Below are 16,697 nucleotides of genomic sequence, written 5' to 3' on the forward strand. Positions count from 1 at the left end.
TGTCTAAACAGCATATAGTAGTGAGCTGCCTGGCCCAGGTTGACAGACTCAGACTAGCAGGGCTTACACTAGCACTCTAAAAGTACTTTGGAAGCTTGGGCTGGATCTCAGGCTCTGAAGCCCATCCCTCTTCCTATGCTTCAGTGCTCAAGCCACAGCTTCAAAGTCCATCTACACATCTCTTTTTAGAGCACTAGCGCAAGCCCTACTAGTTCAACTCTGTGAACCTGGGCTGGGAGGCTCATTGCCACAGGCTGTGTAAACATACCCTAAATTACTCATTACCAGCCATCCAGTCCACCATGTACATATGCAGTTTATCATAGAGTAGTCAATTTATGAATAGGTCAGTTTTGGGTGAAACTTCTCTTCACACACACACACACGCACGCACGCACGCACACACACAAATGTTTTTCTACTTTTCCCATCAAACTGTTATGTATTTGGAATTGTCATGTGTCAGGTTTGTATTGTATCTAATTAATTACTGAAGTACCAAAGATTTATTTCTATACTGTACTATACTATACCTATTTCTACTAGTTATATAAATGTGGGCCTGATCTTGCAGTTTTCACTCAGGCAAAACACCCACTGATGTTATTAGGCTGTGAGTTCAGGCCCTGTTTTTGCATTATTATTCCTAATCTGGCACATCATGCTATTCTCTGCAATATTTTTTTTAAATCATCACACTGAATATATGAGACCCAAAAATGTAAACACTACATTGTATATAAATGATCACATCAGCCTAAATTTTCAAGTGATCGAATAAAATTCCAGAACAATGATTTCACAATGACAACATAAGGAAATTACCATAGTGTTATGGTACCTGGATTGACTAAAGAATATATTTGTTGGGCACAATCTCTGGGTCTGGCCAAGCTCTTATCAATGTAGGACCTAAGAGGGAAAAGGATAAAGCACTTGTTGTATATACCATCTTTAAACCGTGCTCAACTCTCAGATCCTGGAACCAGACAAAGAGCTGTTCTACCACTAAGAGATCATACCGCAGTGCACTGTTCATTTCCGCTTCTCTACTACACCCCTTATATCAGGAGCAGCAGCAAGGGTGGCTGACATAGGGCTGCTGGTACCAGCTCTGGAATATTCCCCTATGTAATGGGAACTCTTCACCTGGCCACTTGGTTTAGCATTAAGTCCACTTTTCACCAGTGGAATGGGCCAAAGTTGCCAGGATGTATCCTTGACTATACAGGATGCAAAAGTTCTTTTTTTATAAAGTGAAATGAACCTACTTGCCGAGTAAATATAATAGAGAGATATTTTAGCTAATAATTAACACTCAGCTCTGAACAAATATTCTGTGGCAAGTCTGAATGATGTTTGTAAAATCACTGTAACTTGCATGACATTCACTTAGGTGTTTAATAAATAGGTTCTTTCATTATTGCAGGATTAGTTTCTGCAATGATAAATAAGGCTTTTTACTATTAGCATTCTATACTTTGTAATTATAAGCAGTTTGAGGGTGCTGTTTTGCGTCCTTCCAATTAAAATATATTTTATTTTTCATTAAGTTGTTTTGCAAGTCAAGGATTTAATTTTGTTCTCACACCAGTTTTACCACCAGTATGTGGAAACAGGAGCAGAAGCCATTATGTGTTTTAGACCAGGGTTTCTCAATCCATGGGTCGGGACTCAAAATTGGGTCGCCAGAACGTTTCAAATGTTTCATGGCAGCTCCTGTCCCTGCTCCAGGCACTGCAACAGCTGGGGTCCCAACCAGCTCCACTCAAGTTTGGCCCAGCCAAATTTGAGTGAGTGGTACTTCAACTCCATGAGCCAGATCACAACTTCACCCGCACAAATTTGGTCTAATCAGGAGTGTGGGGCCAAACCTGAGTAGCGCTGCAACCCTGGAGGTTGTAATGCCCAGAGTGGACAGCAAAGCCCAGCCAGCCCCATAGCACAGGAATTGCCACTGTGGGGTGAGTGCCAGGCAGGACCCAATCCCCCCACAGGGCAGGATCTGACTGAAAGCACCCCAGGGGGAGGGGGACAGCAGGGAGGGAACACCACCTCCACCTCTGACTCACCTCAGCAGGCCACACATCCTGTCTGAGTTGTGGGGGGGCAGGGTCGCAATCAAAAAATCAGAGTGGAAGGAGGCACATAACCCCTCATGCCACCCCATGTGTTGCCTCTGGTACAGGCACAAATAATGCTTGCTTGCCCCCATTGCTAAAATGTCTAGTTACGGCTCTGCCACAGGGCCTCCACCCCTAGAATATTTACTGGGTTGTGACAGTCCATAAACATTTACAAATAAGTTCAGAACCAAAAAAATGTTGAGAACCACTGTTTTAGAAAACTCAAAGTACTGCTTGATCTTACATAAAAACACAATTATAATATTTGGGAATAACAGATGGGAATAATACAATAGCCTTATTTTAGTCTGATTTTCCTTGTTTATTTAAAGCATATTCTTCAGGATTTTTACCCTGTAAAATCTAAAATAATTTGCCATTAGAACTCAGCCCCACATGACACTACCGCCAAGAGCTGAGTTAGATTTTTAAAAAAGGATTAGGCATTTTTAATAAGTAATAGATTTAATTACCTTAGCTAGAATACATTTGTAAAGGCTATAAACAACCATGCTTCTGAACCTAGCAATTTTTTATTCTTTGAATGGATAGAAGTTCATACCCCAATCCTGTAAACTACTCCATGCGGATGAACTCCTGTGCCTGGTAGAGACCCGCTAACTCAATGTGAAACTCTAGGTGGGTCCAAGAATCTTTTTGTGGAATAAGAGCTTCCACATACGGAGCTAATCAGGGATAGCTAATCAGGAATAATTTCATGTGTAGACAGGCGCTCTGAGAGATTAAATTTCCCCCAGTTATTCAGCCCTATTATAACTGCAGATAGAAGCTGTATGTTTTTGCCCATTTCAACGCCGAAGTGATTGGATTATATCCAACCACGATATAAGACCTGCACAAGAATACACAATTTGTATTTTGTGCCACAGAATAGTCATGTTGCTGACTGGGCATTACAATAATACTTTGCACTTCTACAGAGTATTTCAAACAAAGACATCATAGGGTTTTAAAACAAATGATTATGCTTCAATTAACTAATGCCTCCTAGCAGCAGATGTGTACTGAAGAATCACAAAGCAGCTCTTTTGATTTCCTTAACAAACGCTCAACTTTTATTTAAAAAATAAAATAGTTTACAAGGTATACTGAAGATCAAACAGTAGTGTAACCAGCTTCCTAAAAGCAACTCTTCTCCACTGCTTTCAAGCTGTGCTGCTCAGTCTGCAGAATGAGTAATTAAATGCAGGTGCAGGCCAGGATATTAGCTGTACCAATGCATCATCTCCTTGTCTATTTTCTGGTGCTTCTACCAGTAGGAGTACCTGAGGCAATAACGGTTAGATTCACTGGGGGACTAATGTGTTACAATCCTCAGAGTGGCAGTGCCTAACTTTTAGGTACCTTACCATGCAATAGAAACCATATCCTTGAGTCAGGTGCTTTATCTTTCTAAACAATGCTTAGGGAGAGTTGGGTATTTAAAAATGGGATCCACAAAAGCCAGCAAGCTGAGGGGGGAGCCACATAAACTAGTCAGTAGGAAATGCTGAGAAGGATGTGACCTAAGACTTCCACCCCTCTTAGGGAGCCTATCTCTGCTTGGGATTCTCAGCCATGACCCCTCTCTAGGAGTTAAGGCCCAGCTCCTCAACAGTATTTCAGCTCCTAGCTCCCTTTGAAATCAATGTGCTTAATTACCTTAGGGGATCTGGGCCTAGATGCCTAAATTGTTCTTGGAAGTCATTTTTGAGGGAGAAAGGGAGGGCTTAGGTGTCCCTTATAGATCTTAGCCCAGGGGTTAGGGTACTCACTCACCTGGGATGCAGGAGAGGCCAGTTCAGTTCCCCCCTCTGCCTGCTGAGAAGGGATTTGAAGATAGGTCTCCCACCCGCACTCAGGTGAGTGCCCTCCCCTCGAGAGCCGTTCTCACACTCCCATGGCCCAAAGCATATCCAGCCGCGGTGCTCAAATGTGATAGCTGATTGTTAGTATCCCCATTTACAGATGGGTGACATGAAGCAGAGCAGTTCAGCGTGCTCATAAAAAATCATGAACGCAGCCCGGAATTGAGACCAGGAGCCTGTTCCCCCATGACACACTTCTGAGGCTCCAGTCCCCGGGCAGCCAGGGGTTATTGCATACCAGGAACAGGCTTCCTGGCTACGGCTGGGGTTTCATGCTCTGTTCTGTAACACACCCCTGCGCGCAGCAGGGACAGGGCTGGAGCAGCGGCGTGACTCACCCTCCCCACCACCTGGCTGCAGTGAGACCCTCCCCCGGGCTCTTTCAACTTAAACACGGGGCCTGCTTAGGACCAGGCGGAATGCGGGCGGGCGGGCGAGGTCGTAGAAAGGAGCGGACTGACGTAAGCGGCAGGCCACCAAGCTGCCCGCTGATAGGTGGATACCGGGCGTTCCGCTCTTCTCCCCGCCCCTCCAGCCTCCAGACTGTGCTCAGTCCGCGCCGGCGAGTGGCGGAGAGAAGAGCGTCCGGGCCTCGCACCGCGCACGCACTGAGGCGGGGGGCGCGCCGGGAACCGACACGTTCCGCCCCGCAGCCCCCGGCGGCAGAACCGCCCCGTGCGCCGCGCGCCCAGGGCAGCAGCAGCATGAGCGGCTCCTCCGGGCGCGCGAGCCGCTGAGTCTCGCCCGCCGCCGGGGCCTCTCGGATGCTCGAGGCCCCTCCGGGCTGAGGATGCTGAAGATGAAGCTGCCGCTGAAACAGACGAGCCACCGGGCGGAGGAGGCGGCGGGGATGGGGCTGAAGGAGCCTGGCAGCCGAGACTGTCACCTCCAGCTGCAGCAGGTGCCCCGGCCGCCTCCCCGAGGCGGGGCGTCGGCGGGGTGCGGGCGGGAGCGGCCCAGCCAGCTGCCTGGCTTGGGCCCGGGACCTGGGCCGCCGCCGGCTCCTGCCGCGGGCGTGGCGGCCTCCCGCACGGACAAGGAGACGGTGTACGAGTGGTTCGGCCTAGTGCTGGGCTCGGCGCAGCGGCTGGAGTTCATGGTGGGGCTGCTGGACTTGTGCAACCCGCTGGAGCTGCGCTTCCTGGGCTCCTGCCTGGAGGACCTGGCCCGCAAGGACTACCACTGCCTGCGCGATGCCGAGGCCAAGGCCAACGGGCTCAGCGACCCTGGGCAGCTGGGAGACTTCCGAGACCCGGCCGTGCGCTCCAAGCTCATCGTCTACCTGGCGCTGCTGGGCTCCGAGAACCGAGAGGCCGCTGCCCGCCTCCACTGCCTGCTGCCCCAGGTGGACTCCGTCCTGAAGAGCTGCGGGGCTCGCGTGCGGGAGGAGGATGGGCCCGAGGAGGACATGGAAGGGCCTGGAGAAAACGGCCAGGCCCTCCCTGCTGAGAGCCTGGGCTTCGGGGCGCAGGAGGAGCTACTGTTGCTGTTCACCATGGCCTCTCTGCACCCAGCCTTTTCCTTCCACCAGCGGGTCACCCTGAGAGAGCACCTGGAGCGACTGCGGAGGACCCTTTTTGGGGACCAGGAGGAAGATGCCTTCGGCCCTGCAGCTCAGGTACCAAAACTCCCACCCTAGTTTCCAGCCAGCCCCCTTCCCGTGGGCTCTTCACTCCCTTCTGCCATCATCCCAGATGGTGAAGTTGCTTCTTCTCCCATCCTAACCCCCATACTGCTATGTGTGAGGCCTTCACTCCCCCCATCTTCTGGTTGCTACTGTAGGAATTTCCCTTTGTGACCTAATAATGCCCGAAGGTGGTTCTGGGAGGAAAGGGGATTCTTCCTGGGAGCTGTATTCAGAGCTGACTGCAGCGTATACTAACTAGTAGGGGGCAAAACAGCACTAGTGCAGTCCAATGAACTCTTTATACACCCAGCCTGGAGCATTAAAGTCCCTACCATGAATTATACTTATGATCCAGTAAGCTGTGGCTAATAATATCTAAACCTTTGGCCTGCTTTTGAAAAAGCTACTGCTAGAAGAGATTGCAGATAGTCTCTAGTGATACATCCAGTATGTTGTAGAAACTGAATGTCCAAATGCCAATGTGAATGTTGGTAAGAGATCTGGCTTTTTAGTGGAACAGCAGGTTCTGTGTCAGACTCAGACACTTGAATTTCCAGTGATCAGTGATATAAAACCATGTCTATGTTGGAGACTATGCAGGTGTAGCTATGCTGGCACAGTACCATAGTGTAGCTGCACTCTATGCCCATGGTGAGCGTTTTGCTGTCAGTGTAGGAACACCATTTTCCCAAACAAAATTGTCTACATTGACATAAGTAGTTTTGCCTTGACATAGCTGCATCTATCCTATGGGTTATGTTGGCATGGCTATGTCATTTGGGGTTGTGGCTTTTTCACATTCCTGACTGAGATAATTATGTCAGCCTAACTTGTAGACCAAGCTGAAGACTGGCCTCTGGACATCAACATTGTGTATGTTACGTTAGGCATGGATAGTGGTCATTTTACTATGTGAGCAAATGAAAATGTCAAAACTAGAATGTGTTTGAAGTGGATAGCTTAGCTTCCTATGTGGGACACTTGTTGCTGCATTGATGGTTATTCCTGGTAATAAAGCCTTTCATTTAATGGCACTAGTCATCTTTCCATAAGAATCAGCTGTTGTGAAACTCAGAATTTCACTAGGTAGCCTTAATTTATGCTCTGTGTTCTTGAATATTTTTAAAAATGTTTGTTACAATTTCCCCTTATTTATCTGACAGTGCCATCTTTTTATGGGTCTACAGCTTTTGGTCTCCAGATGGCTCCTGGCTTAAGAGGAACAAAGGATGTGGGTAGCATTTCTTTGCAACATGTTCCATGTATAGAAATGATCTTATGTTAGGTTTTTCACTGTAGGAGTAATGAAATATTAAAGTGTTTCATGACTACCTATAACACCATCAGTATACAGCCACCTCTGGGATAAGGAGGAGGCAGTCAGGCAAAAAACTCTTCCATGGCATACTGAACAAAAGAGAATAAGCAGGACATCAAGGCCAACTAACTCTTATGCAATGTGTCTTGGGCTATTTAAGGACCAGACGGGCATCAATTTTTAAGATTTCATACATCTTAAGTAAACACTCAACTCTGGCTTTAAATTATTCAGTTGGCAGGTCAGCAGCAGAGAGTGGATGTTCTGATGCTGAAATCTTAATGAATTCATGTAAGCCGTAAAATAAAGTAGGGAAGATGAGGTTTTGTCTTATTTTGACGAATTCATTTGCATCAAGTCTGCCCATAACAAAGACCTGCCAGGATTCACTTTGTGGGGGGAGAGGATTATGGTAAGTTAGCTGGCAACTCTTTCTGTTAGGTGTGAGTGCTGGTAAGTAGGCATATATTTTTCCCAACTGAAATTAGAAGATAGTATACAGTTATATAGACTAGGTGATGTGCCACAGATGGCACTAGAGGCTTAACCAGAGCATTAAGTTAAGGTTCTTATTCGCAAGGGCCCAAGTCCACAACAGTGCCTAAACACTAGACTAGGGTGCTCAAGTTTTAGTATCAGCTCCGCATCTACAAAATTCCTGGCGAACCATGTAGGTGCTTATGTTTCTGCCTTTGGGCATTCATGCTGTGTGTGTCTTCTGTTCCCCCATCCCGAATGTCCAGATGCTTGTTTCCCAGCCTATGTCCCAGAGTAATTCAAGAACCTGGGAAAGATAGGGGTGTTTGCTGGCCTGAGTGGTTTGTAGGACTTGATCTAGTAGGCATGCTTGAGGCTGCGTAGCAGATTGGGTCCCATTCAAAATGTGGCCACTGGAGAAGATGTTGGTGATGCTCACCTTTATAACTCTTAGTTCAATGGTTAGAGCACTCAGCTGAGATTGGAGACCCAGATTGAATTCCCTCCTCTGTTGCAGGGGGAGAGAGTATTTGAAGAAGGATCTCCAACCTCTGAGTGCTCTAACTGAGCTTTTGGATAGTTGTGAGGGTCCCTCAGTCTTCCTCGGGTTGAAGCTGTTCCACAGTGGATAAAGAATGAGCAATTGGAGCATGGGGACTGGACCCTGGGTCTCCCGTCTCTAAGGTGGATACCCTAACCACTGATTTAGTCACTCTTGACTTGTGTGCTCTATTTAATTTTCAAGTACACCTCTACCTCGATATAACGCTGTCCTTGGGAGCCAAAAAATCTTACCGCGTTATAGATGAAACCGTGTTATATTGAACTTGCTTTGATCCACTGGAGTGCGCAGCCCTGCCCCCTCATAGCACTGCTTTACTGCGTTATATCCAAATTCATGTTATATCAGGTGACATATCAAGGTAGTGGTGTATTTATCCATAGTAGATCCTTTGAGGGGCCAGAGAATTCATTGTATAGGGACCTGGGCACCTAACTTGGCTTTGTGGATCATTATGTTCCCATGATTCTCTTGGGGCCTTAGATTTTGTGATGCTCAGCATTGTAATGTTCAAGTCCCTTTGTGGAGTGTATCCATGGAGGCTATTCTGTATGACTGTGTAACTTAAAAGCTATAGTTAAAAAGCCCCCACTTTGTTTGCATAATCTATTCATATAAACCATGCTACCTAGAATGCAGTGATAGCCAAATCAGCTTGACATCCTACAGGTCACATTTTTTAGCCTACACAGCACTAAAGTTCTGCATCACTGTTCCCCAACAATAAATACTACAGAGCACTTCCTGGGATTGGCTGTCTGGGAAAAGTGGGTAGATGGACCTTACCTAAAAATGCTGTCAGTTCCCAATCAAATAGCTTGCAATTAAACCAGGGGAAGCAGTGTGATTGGAGACAGGGGTCTGCCATTGATTTGCTGTGTGGCCTTGAGCGAGTAACTTGACCTGTAGGTCCCAATTTACAAATGGAAGGTAAATACCCTTTGTATCTCACAGGGGAGTCATAGTTTATCTGTGCACCTCTTCTAGTAGGTGAGATGCTATGGTGAAAACGTAAGGGAACACGTGCATGCTTGATTTTATAAGCTCCAGGGGGTAGCATTTCCAGTAGTTTGTGCAGGGAGTTTCTAGAGTTTTAGTTCCTGCCAATTAGTTCCACTGCTGCAGCCATTCAGCTTGTCAGTTACACGTGGGAGCCCCAGTGGCGGCAGGTGTTTTACCTCTGGTCCTTTGTCCTAGGGGTGGAAAGCTTCAACCGTGACCTGTCCGAAACTAATTAAACTAAAATTAGTCCCCCCATGACTACCAGGGCAGACGTCTCTGTGGCGGCGGGGGCGGGGGCGGCTAGTAGTATCGGAGCGGGAAAGCATAGACCTTTCAGTTGCCACACAGTGGGAGGACCCGCCAAGGGACAGGACCCTGCTGTCTGAGGAGGGGTGCTGGGAGGAGCCCGATCTTTACCACCCGGCTGCCCTACAGAGGCCATGCCTGTGGGGGAGGGTGGCCGCCTCTGAGGCAGCGAAGGACCTTCTACCTGTGGGGAAGGAGGTGACATGGGGGAAATGCTTCCTTCCCCTGTGTGGAGGGGGCACCCTTTTGCCTCCCGCCCCGTGTCTCTGTGGAGGAGGCTCGCGCTGCCCTGTCGCCGGGGGAGGGGCGGGGGCGCAGAGTAAGTCGGTGACTAACGGTCATTGTGGCTTCCCGCCCCGATTCAAAATGGCGGCCCCGGACCCGATACTCCCTGTCACGTGACTTCGGCCTCCCGTGGGGGCGGAGTCTCCATTCATTACATAGCGAGCGAGACGGGTCTGGTTAATTCTGATGGGGCCCGGCCTCTCGCGCCCTTGTCGTTTGCGCCCTGCGGGGATGTGGGAGGGAGCAGTGAGCACGTTGCGTCAGAGAGAGCCGGCCGTTGGGGTTGGGGTACGCGGCCAGCCAATGGGAGGGCGCAGTGTCGGCGCGTGCAGGTCGGTTTTTCGGGGTGAGGAGAGCGACCGTGAGTCGCGAGGCGGGGACAAGCTCCAAGGGGAGTTCGCGGGCTTAAAGCCGAGAACCTGCGCCGCCCACTCCGGGGACTGCGTCATAGACGAGCTGGTGGGGAGGGGGGCGGGCAGAGCCCCCATCTCTGCGCTCCGTTGTCGCCGGGTCTCCCCTGAGTCCCGCGTGTCACCATCGTGCCCCAGTGGCGCGGAGGGGAGCAGCCGTGCAGCAGGGGCTGCGTCTAAAGCTCAGATCCCGCCCGGAGGCGGGGAGCGTACAGCAAGTGCAGCCGAGTCTGTTCCCTTTGTCTCCCAAGCGCCTGTCCCACCCGCTGTAAGTTGTCTCCCTCGATCATCTCCGTGTGTGCAGAGCCCTGTAAGTGTAGCAGGCTGCAGGAGAGCCTCTCCTAACCTGACTTATGCTCACTGGTATCTAAATCACCAGCGATATCTAAGCATAGAAATACGGACTGCCCCCAAGGACTAAAATAGCAATCATTCAGTGTCCAAAAAGGAATCACATTTTGTTTTCCTAATAGATAACAGGTTTTGAAATGAAACTTTGTATTTAGGGTTGGCAGAATTTAATTTTTATTTTTGTATAGTTTTGAGAGAGAATGTCAGCGCTTATTTGAAAGCATTTTTATATTGTTTTATATTTTCACAATTGCAGGAAATTATGGATGGTCAGACAATTATGTAATGACTGTAGACATTGACGTTCAAACAGTTAAAGCTTTGTTCCTATTAACGCACACATTGTCAGTGTCACATGTCAAAATAGACAAAGTATATATCCTTTTCAAACATCAGTATTACTAAGGATATTGGTTTGAGAAGTACTTTTGACGTACAGTACAATGAAAGTACTTTGTTGCTCATTCTGTTCTTCTCTATGTAGGTTCTTGTACCTTCTTATACCTCTCTTTCTTCCCTTACTTGTTACATTTGTCAATGATAACTTTACATTGCAAAATTAGCCCATAGAACTCACTGCCATAGGTAAAACTGAGCTGAGTAGCAGAACGGAGTTTTAAAAAATTGGTATATTTAGAAAATATATTTATTATTATCCCTGTAAGCCTGTCTTATTAGAAGCCAAAAGTAACATTAAAACCTTCTATATGTTAATCTTGTAATATATCAGTTTTACCGGCAAACAATAGGACAGATGGTAGTGAGAACTTATGTATATGTACTGTATCAGCCAGTTTTCTAGAACAAGATGGATAGATCAGTCATCACATTTCTTGACTAGCTCATCAACTTTTTCTTCCTTACACTTGACTTCTCAGGTTTTGAATAAATTAGTATAAGAAGTGAAGGCAGTTCAGTCAAAAACACTTTTAATAAAAATATTTCTTAGTGCTTTTTGTCAGTGATCTCAAAGTGCTTCAGTCTTAAGTAACTCCTCATTTAACGTCATCCCACTTCATGTTGTTTCAGTGTTGTGTCCCTGCTCAATTAGGGAACATGCTTGTTTAAAGTTGTGCAATGCTCCCTTATAATGTCATTTGGCTGCCTGCTTGTAAGATTCTTTGGAAGAGCAGCGACTTTACAAGGGAGCATTGCACAAGTTCCACTTCTCCACCTCCTCCCTCTCCCGCCCTCCCACTGTTTCCCCCACTGTCAAACAACTTCTCCACCTCCTCCCTCTCCCTCCCTCCCACTGCTTCCCCCACTGTCAAACAGCTGTTCAGCTGTGCTTAGGATTTTCTGAGGCGGGTGGGGGGAGGAGTGGAGATGCTGGGCTTCTCCGCTCTCCTCCTCCTCCTTCCCAGCACTTGGCGCTTTGGACTTTCTGGGAGGGAGGGGCAGGAGCAGGGAAGCGCTGTGTCTCCACTCTTCCGCTGTCCCTCCCAGACAGTCCTAAGCCCCACCAAACAGCTGGTGGGGCTTTGGGGGGGAGGGATGTGGTGTGCTCTGGAGAGGAGGTGGAGTGTGAGTGGGAAGAGGTGGGCCCAGGGGAACAGGAAGATGGCCTGGAGCATTCCTGGCAAAGTCCAAGCCTGTTCTTCTCCAGTGAAGCTGACACTGCTGCTGCAAAGGTGCTCCCTGGGTGAGCCTGGGCACTTCCCAGCCACAGTATAGTACAGTACAGTATATAATGCCTTTTGTCTGCCCCCTGAAAAGTTCCTTGGAACCTAATCCCCTGTATTTACATTAAATCTTATGAGGAAAATTTGATTCGTTTAACATTGTGTCAGTTCAATTTTTTCTTTACAAAACTTTAACCTACAGCTGACCATTGACAAAAGAATGTATATGTAAGTTTCATTAAAAGGCAGAGTAATTCACTGAATATAAATGCACGTAATGTGGGCCAACCTGTAACACTGCAGGCATAAATATACAAGATGGGTACAGTAGTAATTTCATAGTTAAGGTTATAATCGGCTTTTATTAAGCTCAATTTCGATTCCTTTTCCTGCTAACGCCTCAGAAAACCTGTTTAACACTCTTGCATTTTGGTCTCCTTCCAAGTGAGACCTTACAAAGTTGAGGTTTTAATTTTGTTGGCATATTGTATTTTAAAAACTGTCTGAAAACTTGTTCTTGTTAAGAGCAGCCTGTTATAAAGCTAGTAAGCATGGCGGTTATTTTTGGAATTGCTTGCAGTGCATTTGCCATCTGAGGATTCAAGCTTAATATTGTCAGCCTTATGGCATTTGAATTCCACAGACCTAGTCTGTGGACTTGAAAGTCTGGAAGAGAACCAGTCCACCTGAATTTGCTCAGATTTTGATTCTTTGCAGTTCCTGTAGCTGTAGCAGAGATACAAATATTTTTTTTTTTGTAAAGCTCCAAATTTCTTGGTCAAGGTACAGTCAACGTCCAGACTCTAGAGGAAAAAAAAGGGCGGGGGGATAAGTAAATACAAAGATTTTGAGGTCCTTTTCAAAAACATCTGGTGGTCAGGATTTGGCCTCTGGTCCGTCTGTTGACAACCTTGAGCTATAGTTCGATGAAGAGGTAGGTACAGTATGTCTCCATAAGCAAAGAGGTACAGGGCAGCTATTCCTTTAATCATTCTCCTCTTTCCTGATGTGTTGCTTTGGATACCCAGAGAGTTGGAGCAGTTGAAATTGCTTCTCTCTGGATTCACAGGGCACTGAGGCTTTTGAACAAACTCGAGGATAAATAAACACAAAGGCTGGATTTATGGTTGAAGCATGGAGCGGGACTTGAGAAATCTGAGTTCAGGCCAGGCTCTGCAACAGGTTCTGTGACATGGGGCAAGTCATTTAATCTCTGCCATGGTTCCTTACCTGCAAAAGGGAAATACTTCCTTTTTCTTGCCTGTTTAGACTGTAAGCTCTTTGGGGCAAGGACTGTATTTTTTGTATACAGCATTTAATACAACAGGTTGGTTGGGTTTTCAAGGTGCTGTAATTCATAGTCAAAAATGAATGTTTTCTTCAACTACTAAGAATGACCTGATACGCATTGATTTGAGAAGCTGCAAATAATGGATTATTTCAATGTTTTAATTGCAAAAAATAGCCTGTCAAATTCAGTTAGTGTTGTGTGGAATCACATACCCATAATCTGTCCAATAAAATCTTACATTCATCTATTTTTACAATATAGACCACAAATTCCATACTTTACATACCATTCTACAAAAACCTGTTGCTATCACTGTCATACATCAAACTGAGTAACAAAACATAGGGTTTGTTTAACGAAACTTTCAACTAACCTTGGCTGTGAATTGACCATTAAAATAATTTAATTTTAGCAAATATTGAGCTATTCCTCTTCAGACAATGTTTTTTTCAATACCTAAAACAACCATTTCAGCACCTTGACAGGATATAATAGAAATGATTCTAACTAGCATATATTGTAAGCAAAGCTTAGTCTAGATTCCTGAATATGTAATCAGGATTGATTAATGGCTGTACTAGAACTAAGATTGTTTAGTTAAATAGAACTTATTGAATATCCTAGTACTCTGATAGGTGCTATGGTTAGCTGGCTTAAGGAACCACTTTCAGAAAATTCCTGTAAATCAGCTTATAAACAAATGAGTGGTTTCTATTTACAGATTATTTTGCTTAACAAGTTATGGCAAAACACAACACTGTTTCTGTGGCTAATCTTCAGTGATTTATAAGAAAGCAAGATACTGGTGCTTAATTGTCTTAGAATCTAAGGGAGTTTTTGTTTTGACAGAGTAAAAAATAAAAAAGCCAGTTGCCACCATGCTGCACATACAGTTGATGTATACTGCCAGACACACCTACTTAGGTACTTATCACTTGTATATCTTCTGAAGCTGGTTTAAATTGAAAGATTAGAAAGGTCAGTGTGCTACTGACACTTATTTTTTTAAATGTTTTGTGTAGTCTATTGACTTGACTTTTCAGGCAAACTAGTATTTATTTGCCTAATATAGTTTCTTAAATACTGGAGTGCAAAACACCATGGCTCTTCCATGGTGACCTGACCCAAATGCTTCTTGAAAAGAGCACTGCTTCTGGATAAATAGTCTGCAGGCTCTATGAAGGAGCTAATGGTCTCTCGGGGAGTGGGATAGGTCAGTACTAAACTGAATGTGGTACCTGTTGGGAAACAGACTGCATCTTAGTAAATCGCTTTACCTAGCGTAGTGTGGAGTGTATGGTGATAGTAAAAAAAACACCAAGTAGACAGTAAAGAAGGTGAGTAGTCTGGCTTGAGTTGCTATGTTTCAACAAGGGATAAAAAATAAAAATGGAATACAGAGAGGTTGGGTAAGTGACTAGTGTAGATAGACTAATGAGAACAATGTAGCCTTTCCTCTCCACAAAACTTGTATTACTTCCAAAACACTGGTAAGCTAATACAAGTACTTGTGTTTAAAAATGGTCTTGTAGACAGTATGGGGTTCCACTGATGGACAGCAGAAAAGGTTTCATAGAGCAGTGGTAGACTGGCCATATCTCAGACCCTTGCAACTATGGAGTTACCATAATTAAACCATTGTCAGATACACTAAGGCTTTGTCTACACTGCTGCAGTAAGTAGACCTAAGTCATGCTATTCCAGCTATGTGAATAATGTAGCTGGAGTCAACATACTGCAGTGTCTACATCACACTGTGTCGACGAGAAATGCTCTCCCGTTGACTTACCTCAATCTTCTTGTTCTGGTGGAGTACTGGAATCGACCAGAGAGCACACACTGCAGTGGATTTAGCAGGTCTTCACTATACCTGCTCAATTGACCCCCCGCTGCATCGATCACAGCAGCATTGATCTCTGGTAAGTGTAGACATGGCCTCAGTTTCTTTCGTACTGGCTCAGATAGAGACCAGGTGTTTTCAATGAGGACATGAGTATCTCCTCTCCCTTTAGGGTCTGGTTTACCTGTAGTATGCCCCTAGTTGTATACAGGGTCTTAAGTCCTTTTTATGCTATCAGCAGAGACTGAAGCTTGTAAAGGATAAGCTAAGAGCTGTGGTGGTGACCACCTAGGGAACTCATATCTCCTGTGTTACCTTTCCCCAATCTTTAACTCCCATCCTCTTTCTCAGGCTGCAGTGAACTGAGAAATTTTTTTAAACAAGCTTTCAGCTCCACATCTCTCTTCTATTCAAGAGATGTTAAAGCATTAAAAATCAAAACAATACAAGCTAATTCTTCAAATAGCTGTATTTTAAGAAAAAGAGAGCAAACTATCAGACTTAGGTTTTAAGTGCCTCAGGTTAGACTGTATTAAGGGAGTATGTTGTATATTTTGTCACAAATTTTAATATGTGAATATCTTGGGTCCGACATGTAAGCAGAAAGCCAGTTCCTGCTCTTGTTTGTTTGTTTGTTTGTTTAGGTCAATTTTAGAAAATGCTGTTAAATGCAGAAAGTACAGCTTTCTAAAATGAATGGTGCTATAGCTTTTTACTAAAGCTCATGGTTGTAAAGTAACGGGAGACTATTTTATTATAGGAAACAACATATTAGACAGCTCTTCCAAAATGTTAATATAGTCATTCTGCTGCATGTGGTAGAGCTAACTTTTATATCTGCTTTTTGTATCTGGCAAGGCATTTGGCTAGAGCTTAAATAGGGCCTCGTTAGTAATTTTCTGGCATCTGCATTGATCTTTTGAAAATTGAGCCCAGGCCTTTGGTTGGATCACAGTAAAGCACTTTCACGTCTGCCAAAACACATGCTAAAAATAGTCAGTTCAAATAGCTTGTTCAACTGCATCCATAGTTCTTGCCCTACCAATTTCACAGCTGTGAAGGACTGTGAAATAAGCTCTTCCCTGTGAAATCTGATCGCCCCCTGGTTGCTGGGAGCACCCCAGTGAGGTGGCTCCTACCTGCAAGTCCTAGTTGGGCTGGGAGGAGAGAGGATTTGTCCTTCCTTTGTACAGCTGCTCTCTCTCTCAGGGGGAGATCAGACCCACCTCCGAGTGCCTGCCTCCCCATTGCTGCATGAAGCTCCAGCCCTGGAGGTTCCTACAGCTGGAGGAGATTTGTGGAGATGAGTTGGCTATTCCCCTGCTCTTAGCTGTGAGTTCCTGCTGGGATGGGGAGGGATAGGACATGGCAGCTGGGGGGTGGGTGGGAGGAGATCAGACCCACTTCCAGGTACTTTTTGGGTTGGGACCCCCAGGGTTACAACACTGTGAAATTTCAGATGGAATCAGCTGAAAATGTGAAATTGTCTAATTTAAAAACCCTCTAGCTGTGAAATTGATCAAAACGTTTAGTGTCTGAGAGGTCTGTCTCAAAATACTTCTAACTGTAGAAAAATTGCAAATAATAAAGCTATTAAAAATGCCAATTAGTT

At 45.6% G+C, this 16,697-nt stretch overlaps 1 protein-coding gene across 3 annotated transcripts in view; it reads left to right on the plus strand.

Annotated features, from left to right (window-relative positions):
- The first annotated feature begins 4,601 nt into the window (after positions 1 to 4,601).
- Positions 4,602 to 16,697, plus strand: part of ZCCHC2 (zinc finger CCHC-type containing 2) — a 92,331-nt gene continuing 80,235 nt past the window's right edge. For 2 of the 3 annotated variants that reach the window (XM_050939876.1, XM_050939877.1), the window contains exon 1: positions 4,602 to 5,612. In XM_050939876.1, coding sequence (XP_050795833.1) covers positions 4,785 to 5,612 — 828 coding nt within the window. In that variant the 5' untranslated portion in view covers positions 4,602 to 4,784. Of the gene's footprint in view, positions 5,613 to 9,783; positions 10,250 to 16,697 lie in introns of those variants that run through there. The other variant, XM_050939878.1, reaches the window with a different exon arrangement.

Source organism: Gopherus flavomarginatus, chromosome 2 (genome assembly GCF_025201925.1).
Source record: "Gopherus flavomarginatus isolate rGopFla2 chromosome 2, rGopFla2.mat.asm, whole genome shotgun sequence".
In the NCBI taxonomy this organism is placed as follows: domain Eukaryota; kingdom Metazoa; phylum Chordata; order Testudines; family Testudinidae; genus Gopherus; species Gopherus flavomarginatus.